Raw genomic sequence first — 15,900 nt, 5'->3', positions numbered from 1 at the left:
CTCTAGTTGGCATCATCATCATCATCATCAAAGGCTGTCTTCATTTGCATTTTCAGCTTTTGGCTCATCCTCACCACCTGGCGTCACATCTAGCTATTGGCGTTAGCTCATTAGGCTTGTGTTTGCAAACTCGAAGGCTTCTTCGGCAGTCTACTTGCTCCAGGCACTAGTCATGATGGCTATGTTTACAGATTCAGAGGCTTCTTCGGCAATCTTCTTGCTCCAGGCACCAGTCATCATCCTTGCATTTGCAGATTTAGAGGCTTCTTCGGCAATCTTCTTGCTCTTGGCGACACCTCATCATCCCTGCATTTGTAGATTCAAACGCTTCTTTGGTAGTCTCTGTGCTCCAAGGCATCCTTTGTGCTACGACACCCTTGTATCAAATTCACTTCATTATTTCATTCATTCATCTAAGTTTCTCCTCTTCTTAGTGCTTGCTGTACACACTCCCCCACAAACTCTAGTGTCTCTTTGGTTGCTTAGTTATTTCTTGACAAATAGAGTATAACTGATATGATGTAATTTATCATAATTCATAATTCTATACAATACAAATGGGGATTTAACATAGCATCAACATATACATACATCATGGCCCATTGTCCATGACAAAATTAGCTTTAATTATAGAAGAAGCCGTCAATATATACATGCATTATAGACAACAACTCATTCTTGCAAACAATGTCAATGTTCATGTCAGTGTGTCAAATGAACCTGTGACAAATGTTGATTACGAAAGTTCAAATACATTTTTTAGGGTAGGGATTTTGGAATTTTAAAATAGGTGTTTCCTAGGTTTTTCAAACACCCGGGTATGAAATGAGTTTCCTATCCTTATGAATTGAGTTTCTTGGAAATAATGGGCATGTCACATGGTCTATGGATTCATTCTGAAGTCTTATAGAGGCATGGATTGTTATTGATTGATTGTAGTTTGTATGTTTAAGCAGTTTTCAATCTATGGCATTATGCTTCTTTTATATTAAGGAAATCTGCAGGATGAAGTGAATTATGGTATAGTGTGTACGCAAATTGTTGGTCTACTAATTGTTCACTTAGATTTTGTATACAATGTTGAATCATGCACAATGTGTTTTATTGTGGCCCATGGGACTTAAAAGTACATTCATGTGTAAAAAAATGAAATAAATTTCATATCTCGAATGAAACCTGTTTCTTACATTTTAGGAAACTTGTATGAAACCTTGGAAACCTGTTTCATACCTTCCGTTTCTGAAACCTCTGGCAACTATGTGCACTTGACAAACGATATGCCACATGAGTTCATGGTACCATTCAAAAGAGCACTGTGAAATTACTTAGACCTAGGGCCTTCTAGGAGACTAGGGCATGTGTGTAGGGCCACCTTAGGGTTTCCCACAATACAAAGGAGCCCATGGAACCTAGAGTGACTATCTTTCCCATGTCCCTTGCACAGCGGGTCATTTATATCTCTTAGCTAGAGTTTACTTAGCTAGTATGTTTGTAAGTTGAAGCTTCTGCTTTTTGTTAATAGATATGCCATTTTACCTAGGTTATGCATATCACTGTCAGATACAAGTTGTTATGTAAAGGTTGCTGATATATCTAATGCTAATTTAAGACGCTTAAGTATGTAAGATTTTGTATGAGATTCAGCTATCATGTAAATTCTTTCAGTCAGAAGTGTAGTTTCCTGTACACTTTCTATTTTGATACAGTTTTTGGATTACAGTAATGCTGGTGATGTTCAACAAAACTGCACTTTCAACATATGGGTTTCCATGTGCAAATATAATCACTCTGTGTCAGGTACTTTCATGTTTGCTGATAATGTTAGGAAATGCAAACTCACAAAGGGATTAGTGTATTTTGAGTAAAGTATACATAGCACACCTATGGCTGCTGGTGAGAAAGATCATCATCTATACTTCGAATGTCTCTGTTTATACTTTCCTCTTTTATTGTAAATTGATTAATGAACTTCGTGCATATGCTATTTCTGTTATGTTTTCAGATGATGTGCTCGAATGTCTTACTGTACACATTGAGATCCTGGAATATGATCACCTTTGGAAATGATCCTAGGACAGATCTCTCTTTGAAGGGACTTGTGCCATATAAAACCTTACTGAAAACATCTCCTCTTTCAGTGGCCTACTTGTTTTACATGGTATGTTGTACATCTCTCATGATTTTTAGATGTATATGTTAAAGCAAAACCATGAACTTTGTACACTCCTCAGATTGTGGGTATGGCATCGATCAGAGGAGTCAATGTACCGATGTATACGACTTTGAGGAGGACAACGGTATTCTTCACAATGTTCATAGAATATTTACTGGCAGGTCAAACGTATTCGAGACCCATTATCTCCAGGTAGAGTCTCACATAACTTGGATCACTTCATTATATCTGTCAATGAGATTAGTGCTTGTCAAAAAAGAGAGAGTGATGAACGAATAGTGCCTTGATTCATTCACCTGAAGTATTTGTATTGATTTTTTGCTAACAGTTTATAAATGACAGTGGAATCTTGTGTTGCATGGACATCATCAATCACTTGAGTAGTTCTGTTTGTATTTCTTAGTAACTTGAGAAGAAGTACACAAAAGAAAGGGTGGGACCATTTCCTCATCTGGGGCTGGTGTTCACATCGAGACTTTTACTTCCTTTTAGATAGCATGGCGCTCATATTTTACAAGGAACATCTCCCATAGTTTCGTGAGACCAAAAGATAATTAGAAAATTGATTTGGAAAAATTGATTCTTCATGTTGGCTGTTCTTGCTTCTTTTTTCTAGCTTTCATTTTTTCATTAGCTATGTTTGGCTTCCTTGGCTCGGTCTCTTTTACACTCTCTTTTCTCCAACAACTTCAGCAGCTTTGCTTTTGTTCACTGTCTTTTTCACTGTTGTCTTGTCAGATGGTTACATTATCCCCTTGCTAAAATGTGCTGGTCCCTTATCACTGAGTGGTGAAGTGGAAAGGGTCTTTAGAGAAAAGGTGGGCCATTGATTAGGATATATGTGGTAGTTGATGGATGAGCTGCATGATGATACTCTCTTCCTAGGGGTGTACCTGCCTTGCTTAACTGTGTGGTGGTGCATGTTGTTTGTGCCATGGGTGATGAAATGTGTCCCTAGGATCCAGCTTGCACATGGGACATGGCATAGGCTATGCCTATGGCAAAGAACATAAAGGAAATGGCATGAAACTCACCTTTTGGTCATATAGCCAAATGGGCTCGCCTCCTAGCCCTAGAACCACATCCTAGGAGTTGGCATCCCATACCACCAACCACACACCATCCCCATGTACATCAGCTACTAAGGGCCAAGAGTCCATGAGTGGTGATTACATAGTGCTGTGCACAGTAGGGCCTTGAGTCCTATTAATAGGAGTGAGCTACCCTAACCCTAAAGTGTTGTCCCTCCATCGTGACCAATGCTACTAGTGCTCATGCGTGTCAACTAGGGATGGACAACACTAAATGAACACATGATGAGCATATTTTGTCTCTCCACTACACAAGGAACAATATTTCGCTCTCCTTACTTCGAAGCCAAGGTTGACAGGATGGATAATTCTTTGTACACATGATGAGCCTATTCTCTCTCTCTCTGCTATATAAGGTGTGGATATATGCTAGGGTTTGCATTAAGAAAACGCATAATCAAAAGTACCAAACACAAAACACAAAAACATAGAAGAGTAGAATTTGATGGATGGATGAATGCTGAATGTAAAGCAGTGAATGTGCACAATGCTTAAGGTTAGAGCAATCCAACAATTGATGACTCTCATGGGAGTGGGCTGAGGGGGATGTTGATGTGTGTCATCCACTGGAGATGGATCCGGAGTGTCGTATCCACTAGTTGGAGTGCTGAAAACTCAAAAATGACTTGCTGCAGATGATGACCAGCAGTCAACCATCAGTTGGAATAGCAAAAAGACAAGCTGGTGTTGATGGTGACACCAAGGAAGATTGGATGGTAGCTCCTGGAGATGGTGCAGAAAATGCAAGTACAACAGCACGAAAACTCAATCAGATCAAGCAAGAAGCAGATAAATGGCTCCAACAGCAGCAAACTGATGGCATTAGCAAGTTGGGAATAAACACATCCACCAAGTGATGAAGGGTAGGTTTATGACGTTCACGAAAGCTATCATGAGGACATTAAATTTTGATGCTTTGCTTAGCATTTGATTAAGTTGTTAATCAAATGTGCAAATGTGGGGTGCACATGTGATGTGCAAGCTAGTTATTTCAGAAGGACGGGCCAAGGATGCTGAGAAGTCAGTGGGTAGGTGTCAAAGGCAAAAGTTCAAAAAAGTTATCCTTGGCAAGTACTAGGTGATACCTAGAGTCAAATTTTGGCCTAGAAGATTTTATTAGCCATTAATGTCATTGTTGACATTAGAAACTAGGCATTAATTAATTAATTAATTCCAATCCAAGGGTTAATAAATGCTCATGAATACGCCATGTATCTGCTAACCGCTCCTACTACAAAGGCAATGCCAGGACGTGTAGCAACCATAGCATACATCAAACTACCAACAATTGAAGCATATGGTATCTTGGCCATTTCAGCCTTCTCATCATTAGATGTAGGGCTGTCCTCTGCATTGAGTTTCACATATGGAGGCAATGGAACGCCAATTGTTTTCCCCCCCTCCATATTGAAACGCTACAAAACCTTGGAGATATACTCTTGTTGAGATAGATAGAGCAATCCTTTTGACCTATCTCTGAGTATTCGCATGCCAAGAATGTGATTTGCATCACCAAGATCCTTCATGTCAAAGCTGCCATGAAGACTTTGCTTCAGTGAGTCCAAGGCATGAGTATCCTTGCCGGCAATCAGTATGTCATCAACATACAGAAAACCTTGAGATTGCATGAATGTATCAAATTTATGATACCATTCTCTTGGTGCTTGTTTCAGCCCATACAAACTCCTTTTGATTTTACATACCGTCTTCTCTTTTCCTTTTTCCACAAATCCTTCAGGCTGTTACATATATATGTCTTCATGTAGATCACCATGTAAGAATGTAGTCTTTACATCCATCTGTATGAGCTCCATATCTTCAGCTGCAACCAAGCCCAAAATGGTTCTCAAGGTAGTCATCTTGACTATAGGAGAGAAGATCTCATCAAAGCCAATTCCATGTTCCTGCTTATACCCCTTCGTAACCAATCTTGCTTTGTACTTTGGTGAGGAAGCAATAGTGACCTTCATCTTGTAAACCCATTTGTATGGAAGTGTTTTCTGTCCTTTAGGCAACTACACCAAGTCCCAAGTGCCATTTTTCTCAAGAGATTCCATTTCTGACAACATGGCTTTATACCATTTCTTGCTGTCCTGTCTGTCCATTGCTTCCTTGAAGCAAGACGGTTCACCACAGTCTTCAACATGACATAATCAGCCACATTATTTGCACCAGGAACAAATCTATCAAGTTGTCTAGTAGCCCTAGATGATCTCCTAACCCAATGATCATTGTTTGCTGGCTGTTGAGCATTTTCAGCTTGCTGTCCTGGTTGCTCTTGCAGATGTTGGGGTGGATTATGAGGGGCAGTGAGCTTCCCCTTTATCCCTTTGTGTCACAAAATGCTTGAAAGGCCTTGGACACATTCCCCACCATTGTCAGAGTGAAGACACTTAAGTGTCTTATCAGTCTGATTCTCAACCAATGCCAAGAATTTTCTAAACTTGTCAAGCACTTCATCCTTTCTACAAATAGGATAGACCCATACCTTCCGTGTAGCATCATCGACAAAGGTGACAAAATATTTCTCTCCTTCTAAAGATAATCGTGGCATTTGACATACATCAGAATGTACTAACTCTAGAGGAGAAGGTTTCAGTGAAAGAGACTTTTTATGAGACGTCTGTGCATGTTTACCATAAATACAATGATTACAATGCTCAAAATCAGCATAATGAAGTCAAGGCAAGTAACCCAAACAAGAGAGCACTTTCGTTCCAGTTTGATTCATGTGTCCCAACCGGCCATGCCACAAAGAAACACTTGGCTGCTCGGTCACGGCAACAATATGATCACTCACACTAGATACATAGAGAGGATACAAGGTATCACTTTTACAACCTCTGGCAATCACTCTAGATCCCTTATAGATCTTCCATTTTCCATCACCAAAGGTGTTATGAAATCCATCATCATCTAGCTGCCCTATGCTAATCAAGCTCTCTTGAGGTGAGGTACATGCCGTACATGCTGAAGTGTGAAGACAGAACCATGCGGAAACTGCAATTGCACACTACCAATACCTGCAATGTCACATGCATAGTTGTCTCCAAGATGGACAACACCATGTCAACTCACTGTATAGGTAGAGAACCACTCACGATGAGGGGTGACATGAAAGGAAGCACCTGAATCGAGAATCCAAGTATGCATGTCATCATCCGTATCTGCAAGTAAAGCATGTGCACCAAAGTGTGAAGAGACCAAGAGTATGCTATTCCCACTGTCACTGTCATGAGTGACTACATTCACCTCTTCAATTTTGACACTTCTTTTCTTAGGTTGACTCTCTTTCTTCTCTTCCTTGCTATCATCTGTCTTCTTGCCATTTTCTTTCTCTTTTTTCCATTTGTAGTAATCACGTTTAAAGTGGCCCTTCTTGCCACAATAATGGCATTCAACATCTTTGCCACGTGATTTAGTGCGTCCCTTGCTATCAAATTTGTCTTTCTACTGTGATCTGCCCCTAGTATGCAAAGCACTAGAAGACTTACTGGATGCATTGTTTTGCCGATTCATTTCTTCCATGAGTAGAGCACTCTCTACATCAGCATACAAAAGAATCGCATTAGAATTGCTCATAGTAGTCTTGAATGTATCCCAACTCTCTGGAAGAGTGCAAAGCAAAAACGTAGTCTTAAATTCTTCATCAATCAAGAACTTCAAGGAAACGAGTTGCCTGAAAATGGAGTTAAACTCACTCAACTGAGTGGACATTGCTTTATCCTCTTTCATACGCAAATCCATAAGCTTTTTCAGCCAATACACTTTGCTTGCGGCACTCTTCTGTGCATATAGTTCTTCCAGTGGAGTCCAAATAGCATATGCAGAATCCAAACCTTTAATGTTAAACAACAAGGCATCAGAAATTGATAGCTTGATGGTTGAGCATGCAAGCTCGTTTAACTCATCCCAATCGTCCTGTTCCATATCTGCGGGTTTTGCCCCTTTTGTCTTAATCGGGTTCTTTTGCAACAGGATACCGTAGCACTATTTTTGCCAAACTGCAAAGTTATGTGTTCCTCCAAGCTTCTTTATGTGCATGAGATTACTGCTGTCATTGTTGCCAGCCATGATTTTTAGCCCAAATGTGACCAAAAAATTCAGCAAATGCAGGCCCAAACTATCACACAAGTGACCAAGATACAAAAAAGTACCAACCAACAATAAATGACCATGTAGAAGTAGAAATTTTCAGATTTGTAAGCAAATTTTCAGAAGCACCAAACCATGTGCTACAGCATTCCACAATTGATTACAGCTCTTCCAAGGGCAAATGCATCACATTACATGAGAAATCCCAAATTTTAGCTGCAATGTCTGTTGTACATGTACCCAGGGCATAAAATTTGACATGCACGGTCAAAAGTCCCAAAGTTTTGTGCTCAAAGCATCAGCCACACATTTGCATTGTCTCTGTCATGCATAGAACAGGTCAATTTTGCCAAAATAGAGCAATTTCAGCAAAAAAACCCTAAATTTTCCAAGTGCTAGATGTCCAAATTGCATGGAATTAAGCCTGCATATACATAAAATGACCAAATGGCGCATAAATTTTGCCCAAACAAAAAAATCCCCAAATTGCACGGGGTCCAATGTGCATCAATGTCGAGAAATTGGGTAAATTTCAGTCCAATTTTGCATGTACATGAAAAACCCCAAATGTCGGAGGCAAAATGTCACAAATTCCTGCAATTTCTGAGACAGATATCATTGTTGTGTCTTGCTCGCACCAAATTTGGACAAATCCCCAAAATTTTCAGGTTTGATGTGCACAAATTTCAATGAAATTGAATTTTTTTTACTAAAATGTGAAAAACCTCGAAATTCCCACGCAAATGTGCACCGATTTTGCAATTTCTGAGTCAGATTGTCCAGTTCTGCATTAAGGTCCCTAAATCCGGGAAAAGCCCTAAGTTTTTGGGCCTAAATCTGCACAAATCTGCGCGCAGTGCTTGCGCGCGCGAACACCCGGAGGAGAGGAGGCAAAAATAATCTCAAATATTTTTGGAAAAAAAAAACGGCGGGTCAATGGCCATTCAGGTCCGTGACTTGTCAGGCGACTGCCAAACTGTCGCCCGTGCTGGTTATGTTGCGCCTGGGACTGGTGAGTCACTACTGGGCGTGAAGTGCCCGTACCTTCCTGCAGTCACACCTGCTACTGCTCGACTCTGATAGCACGTTCGTTGGCGCCCGTTGAAGCCCTGTCGAGCACGTCGCAGCCTGTCCCGTCCGCTGTCCGCTGCCTGGTCCTGGTCATGTGTAGTTCCTTCGTGACCCCCGTCGACCTGCAGCAGCTGTCGCCTAACGTTTTAACTTGTGTGCAGCCTTGGAATTGTTGCTTGGTTCTGCCCGATTGCTACTCGTCTCCTGTCTGCCAATTCATACACTCAGCAGCTGTACGCGAGCTGCCTTTGACCTTGAGAAGCGTGCACTCTGCGCTCTGATACCAGTTTGTAGTGATTGGGAGGCACGAAGATCGAGACAGTTAGTGTTGGTTAGCAACAGCTAGGCAAAGAGTGAGAGAGAATAGAGTAGAGAGTGTGCACGATTTGTGGGTACAATGACGAGTGTACCACTTCAGGTTTTTTAGATAGATATATATGTGTAAGTACAAGTGCTAAGGGTGTGTTCACACCCGAGCACATTAAAAGGCACGAGGACCTTTATTCCCAACATGGGATTTTTCTAGGGTCACCCCTATTTTTCTGGCATTTTATTCGTCATTGACCAACATTTATTGCTGGTCAGCCAGTATTTATGGCCTTCCCTGATGCAAGTCGACCATATTTGGGTATTTTTGGCTATATATAGCTTGTCCCTCCCATCATTCATTCATCTTCCTCCTTCCTTGGCAGATGCACACTCTGACTCCGTCGTCTTCCTTTGTCTCCGGTGGTGCCATCATCATCAGCTTGATTTGGTGCCCTTATTGATGCTATGGGCTGCGTGCAAGGATTGATTAGTCTCCTTCCGTTGTTCCGTTTGTATTAGCATTCTTTCTTGTTCAATGCAGATTTCATTGTTATTTTCTTGCAGTATCTCTTTGTTCCTTTGTCTTTGTGTTTTGGTTCCTTTCCGTTGCGCACTCACACCTCTCTCAGATCCTGGATGTGGTTGAAGGTCAATTTGCCAAAGAAGACGTTAAAGTGGGAGGGAAGGGCGGGGAAAATGTGAGTGTGAAGGGCCTGACTCATACTTAAATGGAATAGAAGATACAAGATTACCTTATGGAGCATCTTTGATCATAGAGTGTTTTTCAAATCCATACCATTACTGATCTGGATCTTTGTAGTGATTTAGAGTTGGTTCTTGCATAATTGAAGGAGCAATGTAGACATAAATAGGATCACACTAAAATGAATTGCATGAACTTGCTATTAGGCTTGATTGTGAAAACTTTGGACTTTTAATTGTGTCTCGAGTGGATAATCTTTCCTCAACCAAGAGCTAATCAGTCTTGTGAGTCGAGCAACTGAGATGTACCTTGTGGATGAATATGAGATAAAGAATAGTTGGACTTTGGTAAGTGATCCCTAGAAGAAAAGTTAGTAGATGATAATAATGGCTCTCCAAACCCAGAGCATAATGCCTTAATAGAACCTCCATTGAAAGAATGACTTGAGAGAATCAAAGGATCCCAAGATGGAGTGGTTTGAGCTATTGTGAGTTGGTATGTGACATATAGTGGAGTCAAGAGCTTAGAAGAGCACCAAATGTGATACCATATGGCGATATGCTAGGGCTTGCATTGAGTAAATATAGGAGTGAATGTGCAATGAGAATGTGAGTGAGAAGTGGAGCAATAACAGTGTTGAGTGTGAGAGTGAGAGAATCCCAAGATGAGTGTACCAGCTTGTCGCGGTACAGAAAGAAGTAAAATGTATTTATATGTTAGGGCACAAATAAGGGTGTGTTCACACTTGTATAAGTATATACACAGAGATTAAGGAACTTCACATCCAAAGGGACTTTTCACTTAATACTCTCAGTTACAAAAGGTGCTCCTCTCCTCCATGCTTTCACACCAATTTAGCAAGCATTTGCCATTCTCATCTACTTCTCTTGGATCTTCAATTGATTTGTGATTCTTGAAGCTCTAGCCTCTCACTCTCTCCTCTTTCCCTCACCCTATCAAGGCTCAAGGCTCAAGCCTCTTTCATCCCCTCTTTCTCTCTCTCTTGCTCTTTCAACTTTAAAGTTTACCCCAATTCTCTCCTTCGATCAATTCCTGCCAGTAGCCTTGCCAGGATATGAGAAATATGAATCTAGTAGCCCAAATGAGATGCCCAAAGAGAAGTATCCATCTCTTTTAATTTTCACTTTCAAGTTTCAAGAGTTAGGACTCAAGCATCACACACACACATACACACACACTCTCTCTCTCTCTCTCTCTCTCTCTCAGGCCTCTCCATCCGCCATTAGCACCATGACTCGTGAGAAGCACGAGGCCTTCGATTTATATGCGATCCATATGGAGAGAAACATAAAGAAGTCCAACTGCCACCATTGGACGTGCAAGTATTGCAGGAAGCGCTATACAAGTGCAATCCGGCTTCTCCAACATCTTTTCAAGACCTCGGGGGGGGGGGGGGGCGGGGGGGGGAGCAAGTTGCTCCATGCAAGGAAATCCCTCAAAACATTGTGGATGAGATTCTCGCCAAGTTTAGTGGGGGATCCACAAGAGGAGGAGGAAGTGGCATACGGCACTAACTCTTATGCTTACTAATGAGGAGGCATCGAATGTGATTGCGTCTTCAACTGATGCGGGAGGGGACTCTACCATTGGTAGTGGGGGCTCCACATCCACATTTGGATCTGGTAAAAGACAAAGAGGAGAGGGTCATGCGGCAACGGAGAGACAATTCTTTGTCTCTCAAGCTCCTAGTCATGTATTGTCTCTCAAGCTCCTAGTCATGTGTGTGGATCGGTTTCCTTTCTTAGAGAAAGGCAATGACTTGCTGACATTGAAATCGCATACATGGTGATTGAGTGCAATCTTGCATTGAATGTCCTAAAGCAATAGCAATGGAAGAAGATGGTAAAAGTCATTGCCAATGTGGGTCCATGTGAAGGATGGGCCAATGTCACATACGACAACATGAGGACAAAAAAGATTGATGAAGAGAAGGAGAGGATTGATAGTGCTCTTGATTCTATTTGGGGCCGTATCGATAAAATATGGTTGCTTCATTCTCACTGATGGATATAGAGTGATCGCAAGAAATGGGGCATTATCAACATAGTTGTCTCATGTCCACTTGGCACTTACTTTTTGCGGGTCAAATATTGGCAAGATGGGGTGGAAAACGATGGGCGTATTTATCTACCGCCACATTTGGCAAGCAATCATTGAGGTATACGTTTCCTTTTAAATTTGTTTCACTTTCTTTCATTATGATTTATGCATCACTACCTATCTCCTATTCTCTCTAATATCTATCTCGATTTTCTCTTTTCCCTCGGGCTCCAACCCCCATCTCTCTTCATTCTTGAATCTTGAAAGTTGAAACTTGAAAGGCTCAACTCTCTCTTTCTCTCTCTAACCTCCAAGTATTGTTACTTGTAATTTATGGTTGTAGGTGGGCCCCTTGGATGTGGTGCCTTTCATTATGATTTATGCATCACTACCTATCTCCTATTCTCTCTAATATCTATCTCGATTTTCTCTTTTCCCTCAGGCTCCAACCCCCATCTCTCTTCATTCTTGAATCTTGAAAGTTGAAACTTGAAAGGCTCAACTCTCTCTTTCTCTCTCTAACCTCCAAGTATTGTTACTTGTAATTTATGGTTGTAGGTGGGCCCCTTGGATGTGGTGCAAGTTATTATCGACAATGCGTCGAATTATCAGTGCATGGGCCGTTTGCTTGAGGCCGAGTTTCCCACGATTGTGTAGACTCCATGTGCAAGTCATTGTTTGGACTTACTCGTGGAGGACATTGAAAAGCTCAAGTGGGTGAAGAGGGTGGTCGGCAAAGCTACATCAATTGTCACCTTCTTCATGGTAAAGGTAAAGGTGCTTGCGATGTATCCAGAGTATTGCACACTCAAGTTTAAGAAGTCTTCTTCGACTTAGTTTGCTTACATGTGGTTATTATTTGAGCGCCTTTATGAGATACGGCCCACCTTGAGGTGGGTAGTAGTGTCTACTCTACGGAGTGAGTATGAGATAGGAGGCCAAAGCCATACAACGCTTATGTCTTAATGAGCAATTTTAGTAGAAAGTCCATGCCGTTGTCATTGTTGTGACTTTCTTTTATAGGGTGTTATGTATGAGTGATTGCAAGGGATCTACCATTTACCTTCTCATTCACTTTTTTAGAGCGGCATTAGTGGAGGTACATGCTTGTACATTGATCACAAAGACATAGGGTACACATATTCTAGAGATAATAGAGAGGAGATGGACATGGATGCATAAGCCCATCCATGGCTTTGTCGCATTGGTATATCTGGCTTAGAAGTTGTCAGTGGTCATGGATGATAGAGAGCTCCATTCGGACCAGCTTGCTTATTTGATTTGTGTGGTCCCTTTGAATGACCACAATGCAGTGCTGGAGGAGCTAGGATGCTATGCAGATCAGAGAGGGCATATGGCTTTTTTTTCTCCCACTTGTTGGAGGAGAGAGTCATTTGTAAAGCCTTTATTTTGGTGGCAAAACTTTGGATACACATCGGAGGCTCTTTAACCCTTAGCCATGAGGATCCTTGTTCAAGATTGCTCTTCAGGTGCATGTGAGAGAAACTTGAGTGCCTATTCTCTCATTCATACAAAGATTCGCAATTGACCTAGCACACAACAATTAGAGCAGCTAGTCTATTGCCGCACTAACTTACGCTCGCATGATGAGGTCTATGATGAGCATGGAAGTTCGAAGTAGATAAACACTTAACAAAAAATTTAAAATTTGTTGTTTTTAACTTTGAAGTTCATACTTTACAATTTAGACTTCAGTATCTACAATCTTATATGCATTGTGTAGGTGAATGTTGATACATTCAAGTCGATGGGTGATACTCTTCCAAGTGTATATCAGGAGGTGGATTAGGAGGAGATGATGTTTGCAGAGCTCTATAGAGAGCTTATAGTAGCAGATACTCGTGACACTTGCAGTTAGTATGCTTGTGGGCAAGGAGTTTGAGTAGATGGTCGTAGGAGCATCGTTATTCAGTGCCCCCCAACATCAAGGAGGGTTGGTTCAAGTGGCTTGCAGACATATGTAAGGCGGGGCTCTAGTAGGTCACATCTCATGCCTCTTGATAACATCTCCCCCTTGCCTATACAACTGCCACCTAGGGAGCCATCATTTGATGATGATGATAATCTCATCAATGAGAATGAGTATGAGAGTGTCTCATCATACAATGCCATGGAGGCATCTTCAGACTCTCTTGATGAGCACTTAGATGGTTCTTATGATGATGATAATGCCTTATCATAGATTTATAGGTCTCTCTCTCTTTTGTATCTACTATCATTGTATCCACATGTATGATGTTACTATGATGCATCATCCATGGACCATATACGTACTAGACTGTAGTTGTATCGCATATTGTGCGTATCCTATACAACGGCGATGGACATCCTCATGTATTTATCTTATTTTGTAATGAAATGGCTATTTTCGCTTTCAATATGTGTTCTATCTTTTAATGATTTATGGTTTTTAAAAAAATCATGTTAAAATTGTTTTTTGTACTAATATGGTACCGTATCTTATAAAACCATAAGGTACCATTTGGTACCCTATTTTATTGTACCATACCGTATCGTACTTGACAACTATGAGTTATAAAAAGTTATGTCTGATAGGCACTAGATGGTACTTGGTGTCAGATTTGGACCTAAACTAATTTATTGCCCACTAATGTCAGTGGTGACATTAGAGACCAGACATTAATTAATTAACTAATGCCGGTCTAAGGGTCAATAACTGCTCAGGGATACATGGAAGACAAATTGGCCTAGCCTATTTAATTGTTGGTTGTTGAAATTGATTTTTTGTGCACTAGAATAATTATTAAATTAATTTTCAGAGTTATACTTCGAAAATTAATTTAATAAGTTGGATAATACTGAAAAAGAAGAGTTGGATAATACTGAAAAAGAAGATTAGAAGGCTGCCACTTGGCAAAACTTGCCCATGCAAGTGGGAAAAACATTTTTAGGGACTGGTGGAAGTCTATTCTAGCCATTAGAGAGAGAAGAAGACTGTTAGAGATGAAGGAGAGGTTGTTGATGTGATTTGCAGCCACCAAGGATTAGTCCTACAACATGTGACAACAATTTGGAGCTCTCTAGGAGCAGGTGACAGTAGCGCAAGGTCCTTCTTGTGCAGATGATTGCAGACAAGAGGAGGCAAGAGTCTTTATGGTGGTCCTACGCAGTAGATGATGGCTTTCATGGCTGTTTGAGCATAGCAGTAGTAGCTTTTCAGCATTTCTTGTGATGAATCTTTGAAATATCTCTCTCTACAATATTCTCTCTCATCCCCCAACCATTTCTCAAGTTGTCTTAGCATTTTCTAGCAGTTTGGGCCATTAGAGGAAGATTTTTTAGTCAATCTCTGTTGTAAACCCTAATTTACAGTAGAAATTAGTGTTTGACAGTCACATTGGGATGCATGCTCAAGATTGAGGGCCTAGGACTTGAGTTTCAATAGCTAAGGTTGAGGAATTTCAGGGAGATTCAAGAGGCCAACCAACCAATATCAGATTTGGGGCTGAATTTGTCTTTAAAGGAGCAGGGTGAATGCCAACCCCAGGCAAACCAAGGGGCAAATCGGTTTGGAGGCTTGTTGCTAAAATCTGATAGCAAGAGACACTTGGATTAGTGGAGGAGATAAGAAGATCTCAGTTGTACTTCTTCCATTTGCAATATAAAGTTAAAGAAATATCGAAAGAAGTGCCGGTTTTTGGGGCAACCGGATGTCTATTATCCAAGATTATTAAGGTAAATTGCACATTTCAATTTATGTTTATTTACTGATTGCTGTAATTAAGTGCTTAATTAGGGAATTACCACCCTTTCCAAAAAGGAATGCTAGTTTCAGCTACCAATTGTAACACACCATTTTTTTGCCTAGTGGTCTTCTTGTGTTGTCTGTCCAACACTTTCAGTTGTAAAAGGTGTTGTTTAATTCTTGTGTAGCTTAGGCCCTTTGTCTTATTGTTATGGACTTCAGGTTGCTGCCTTCAGCACCTGGAATAAGAAGAAGAAGAAAGAGAGGTGCACACCCTTGCCTCATGCCCTCGACCTTTCATACGACTAATCCGTTGCAACCAGAGTGCTGTGTTGACTTGTTGGTCAAATGCTAGCAACATCGTCTCATCTCCAGCCACGCGTGTAGTGCGGCACATTTGTCTTGCACCATTGTTTCTCTCTAAGCCTCTCTAACTACTGATAAACCTGTCAGTTGTCACATGTTCTATTGTCAGGAGGCTAGTTCCTACTTGTTCTTTCAACATCTTCTCTAGGAAGCATGTCTCCAGCGGATTACGATCGATACACAACTAACGACTCGCCCAACATGTGCAATGACACTGATAGCCCACTATACTTGATGCATGCAACCTGTGATATGTGGCTGGTCTTTCCCAATGATTCCTATTGGTTAACTTGGTAAATGCAAA

General features: G+C 41.0%; 1 protein-coding gene across 4 annotated transcripts in view; it reads left to right on the top strand.

The window, feature by feature from the left end:
* LOC148028759 (Nucleotide/sugar transporter family protein) overlaps positions 1-15,900 on the top strand; it is a 71,039-nt gene that overhangs the window by 48,636 nt on the left and 6,503 nt on the right. For all 4 annotated transcript variants that reach the window (XM_087687549.1, XM_087687547.1, XM_087687548.1 and 1 more), the window contains exons 3-5: positions 1,721-1,797; positions 2,003-2,158; positions 2,232-2,365. In XM_087687549.1, coding sequence (XP_087543675.1) covers positions 1,721-1,797; positions 2,003-2,158; positions 2,232-2,365 — 367 coding nt within the window. The remainder of the gene's footprint in view (positions 1-1,720; positions 1,798-2,002; positions 2,159-2,231; positions 2,366-15,900) is intronic.

Source organism: Lygodium microphyllum, chromosome 11, assembly GCF_053477565.2.
Source record: "Lygodium microphyllum isolate KBCC chromosome 11, Lygodium_microphyllum_v1.1.10, whole genome shotgun sequence".
Taxonomy (NCBI): Eukaryota; Viridiplantae; Streptophyta; class Polypodiopsida; order Schizaeales; family Lygodiaceae; genus Lygodium; species Lygodium microphyllum.
The sequence above is the reverse complement of the archived record's forward strand: the minus strand, read 5'-3'. Positions and strand labels throughout refer to the sequence as shown.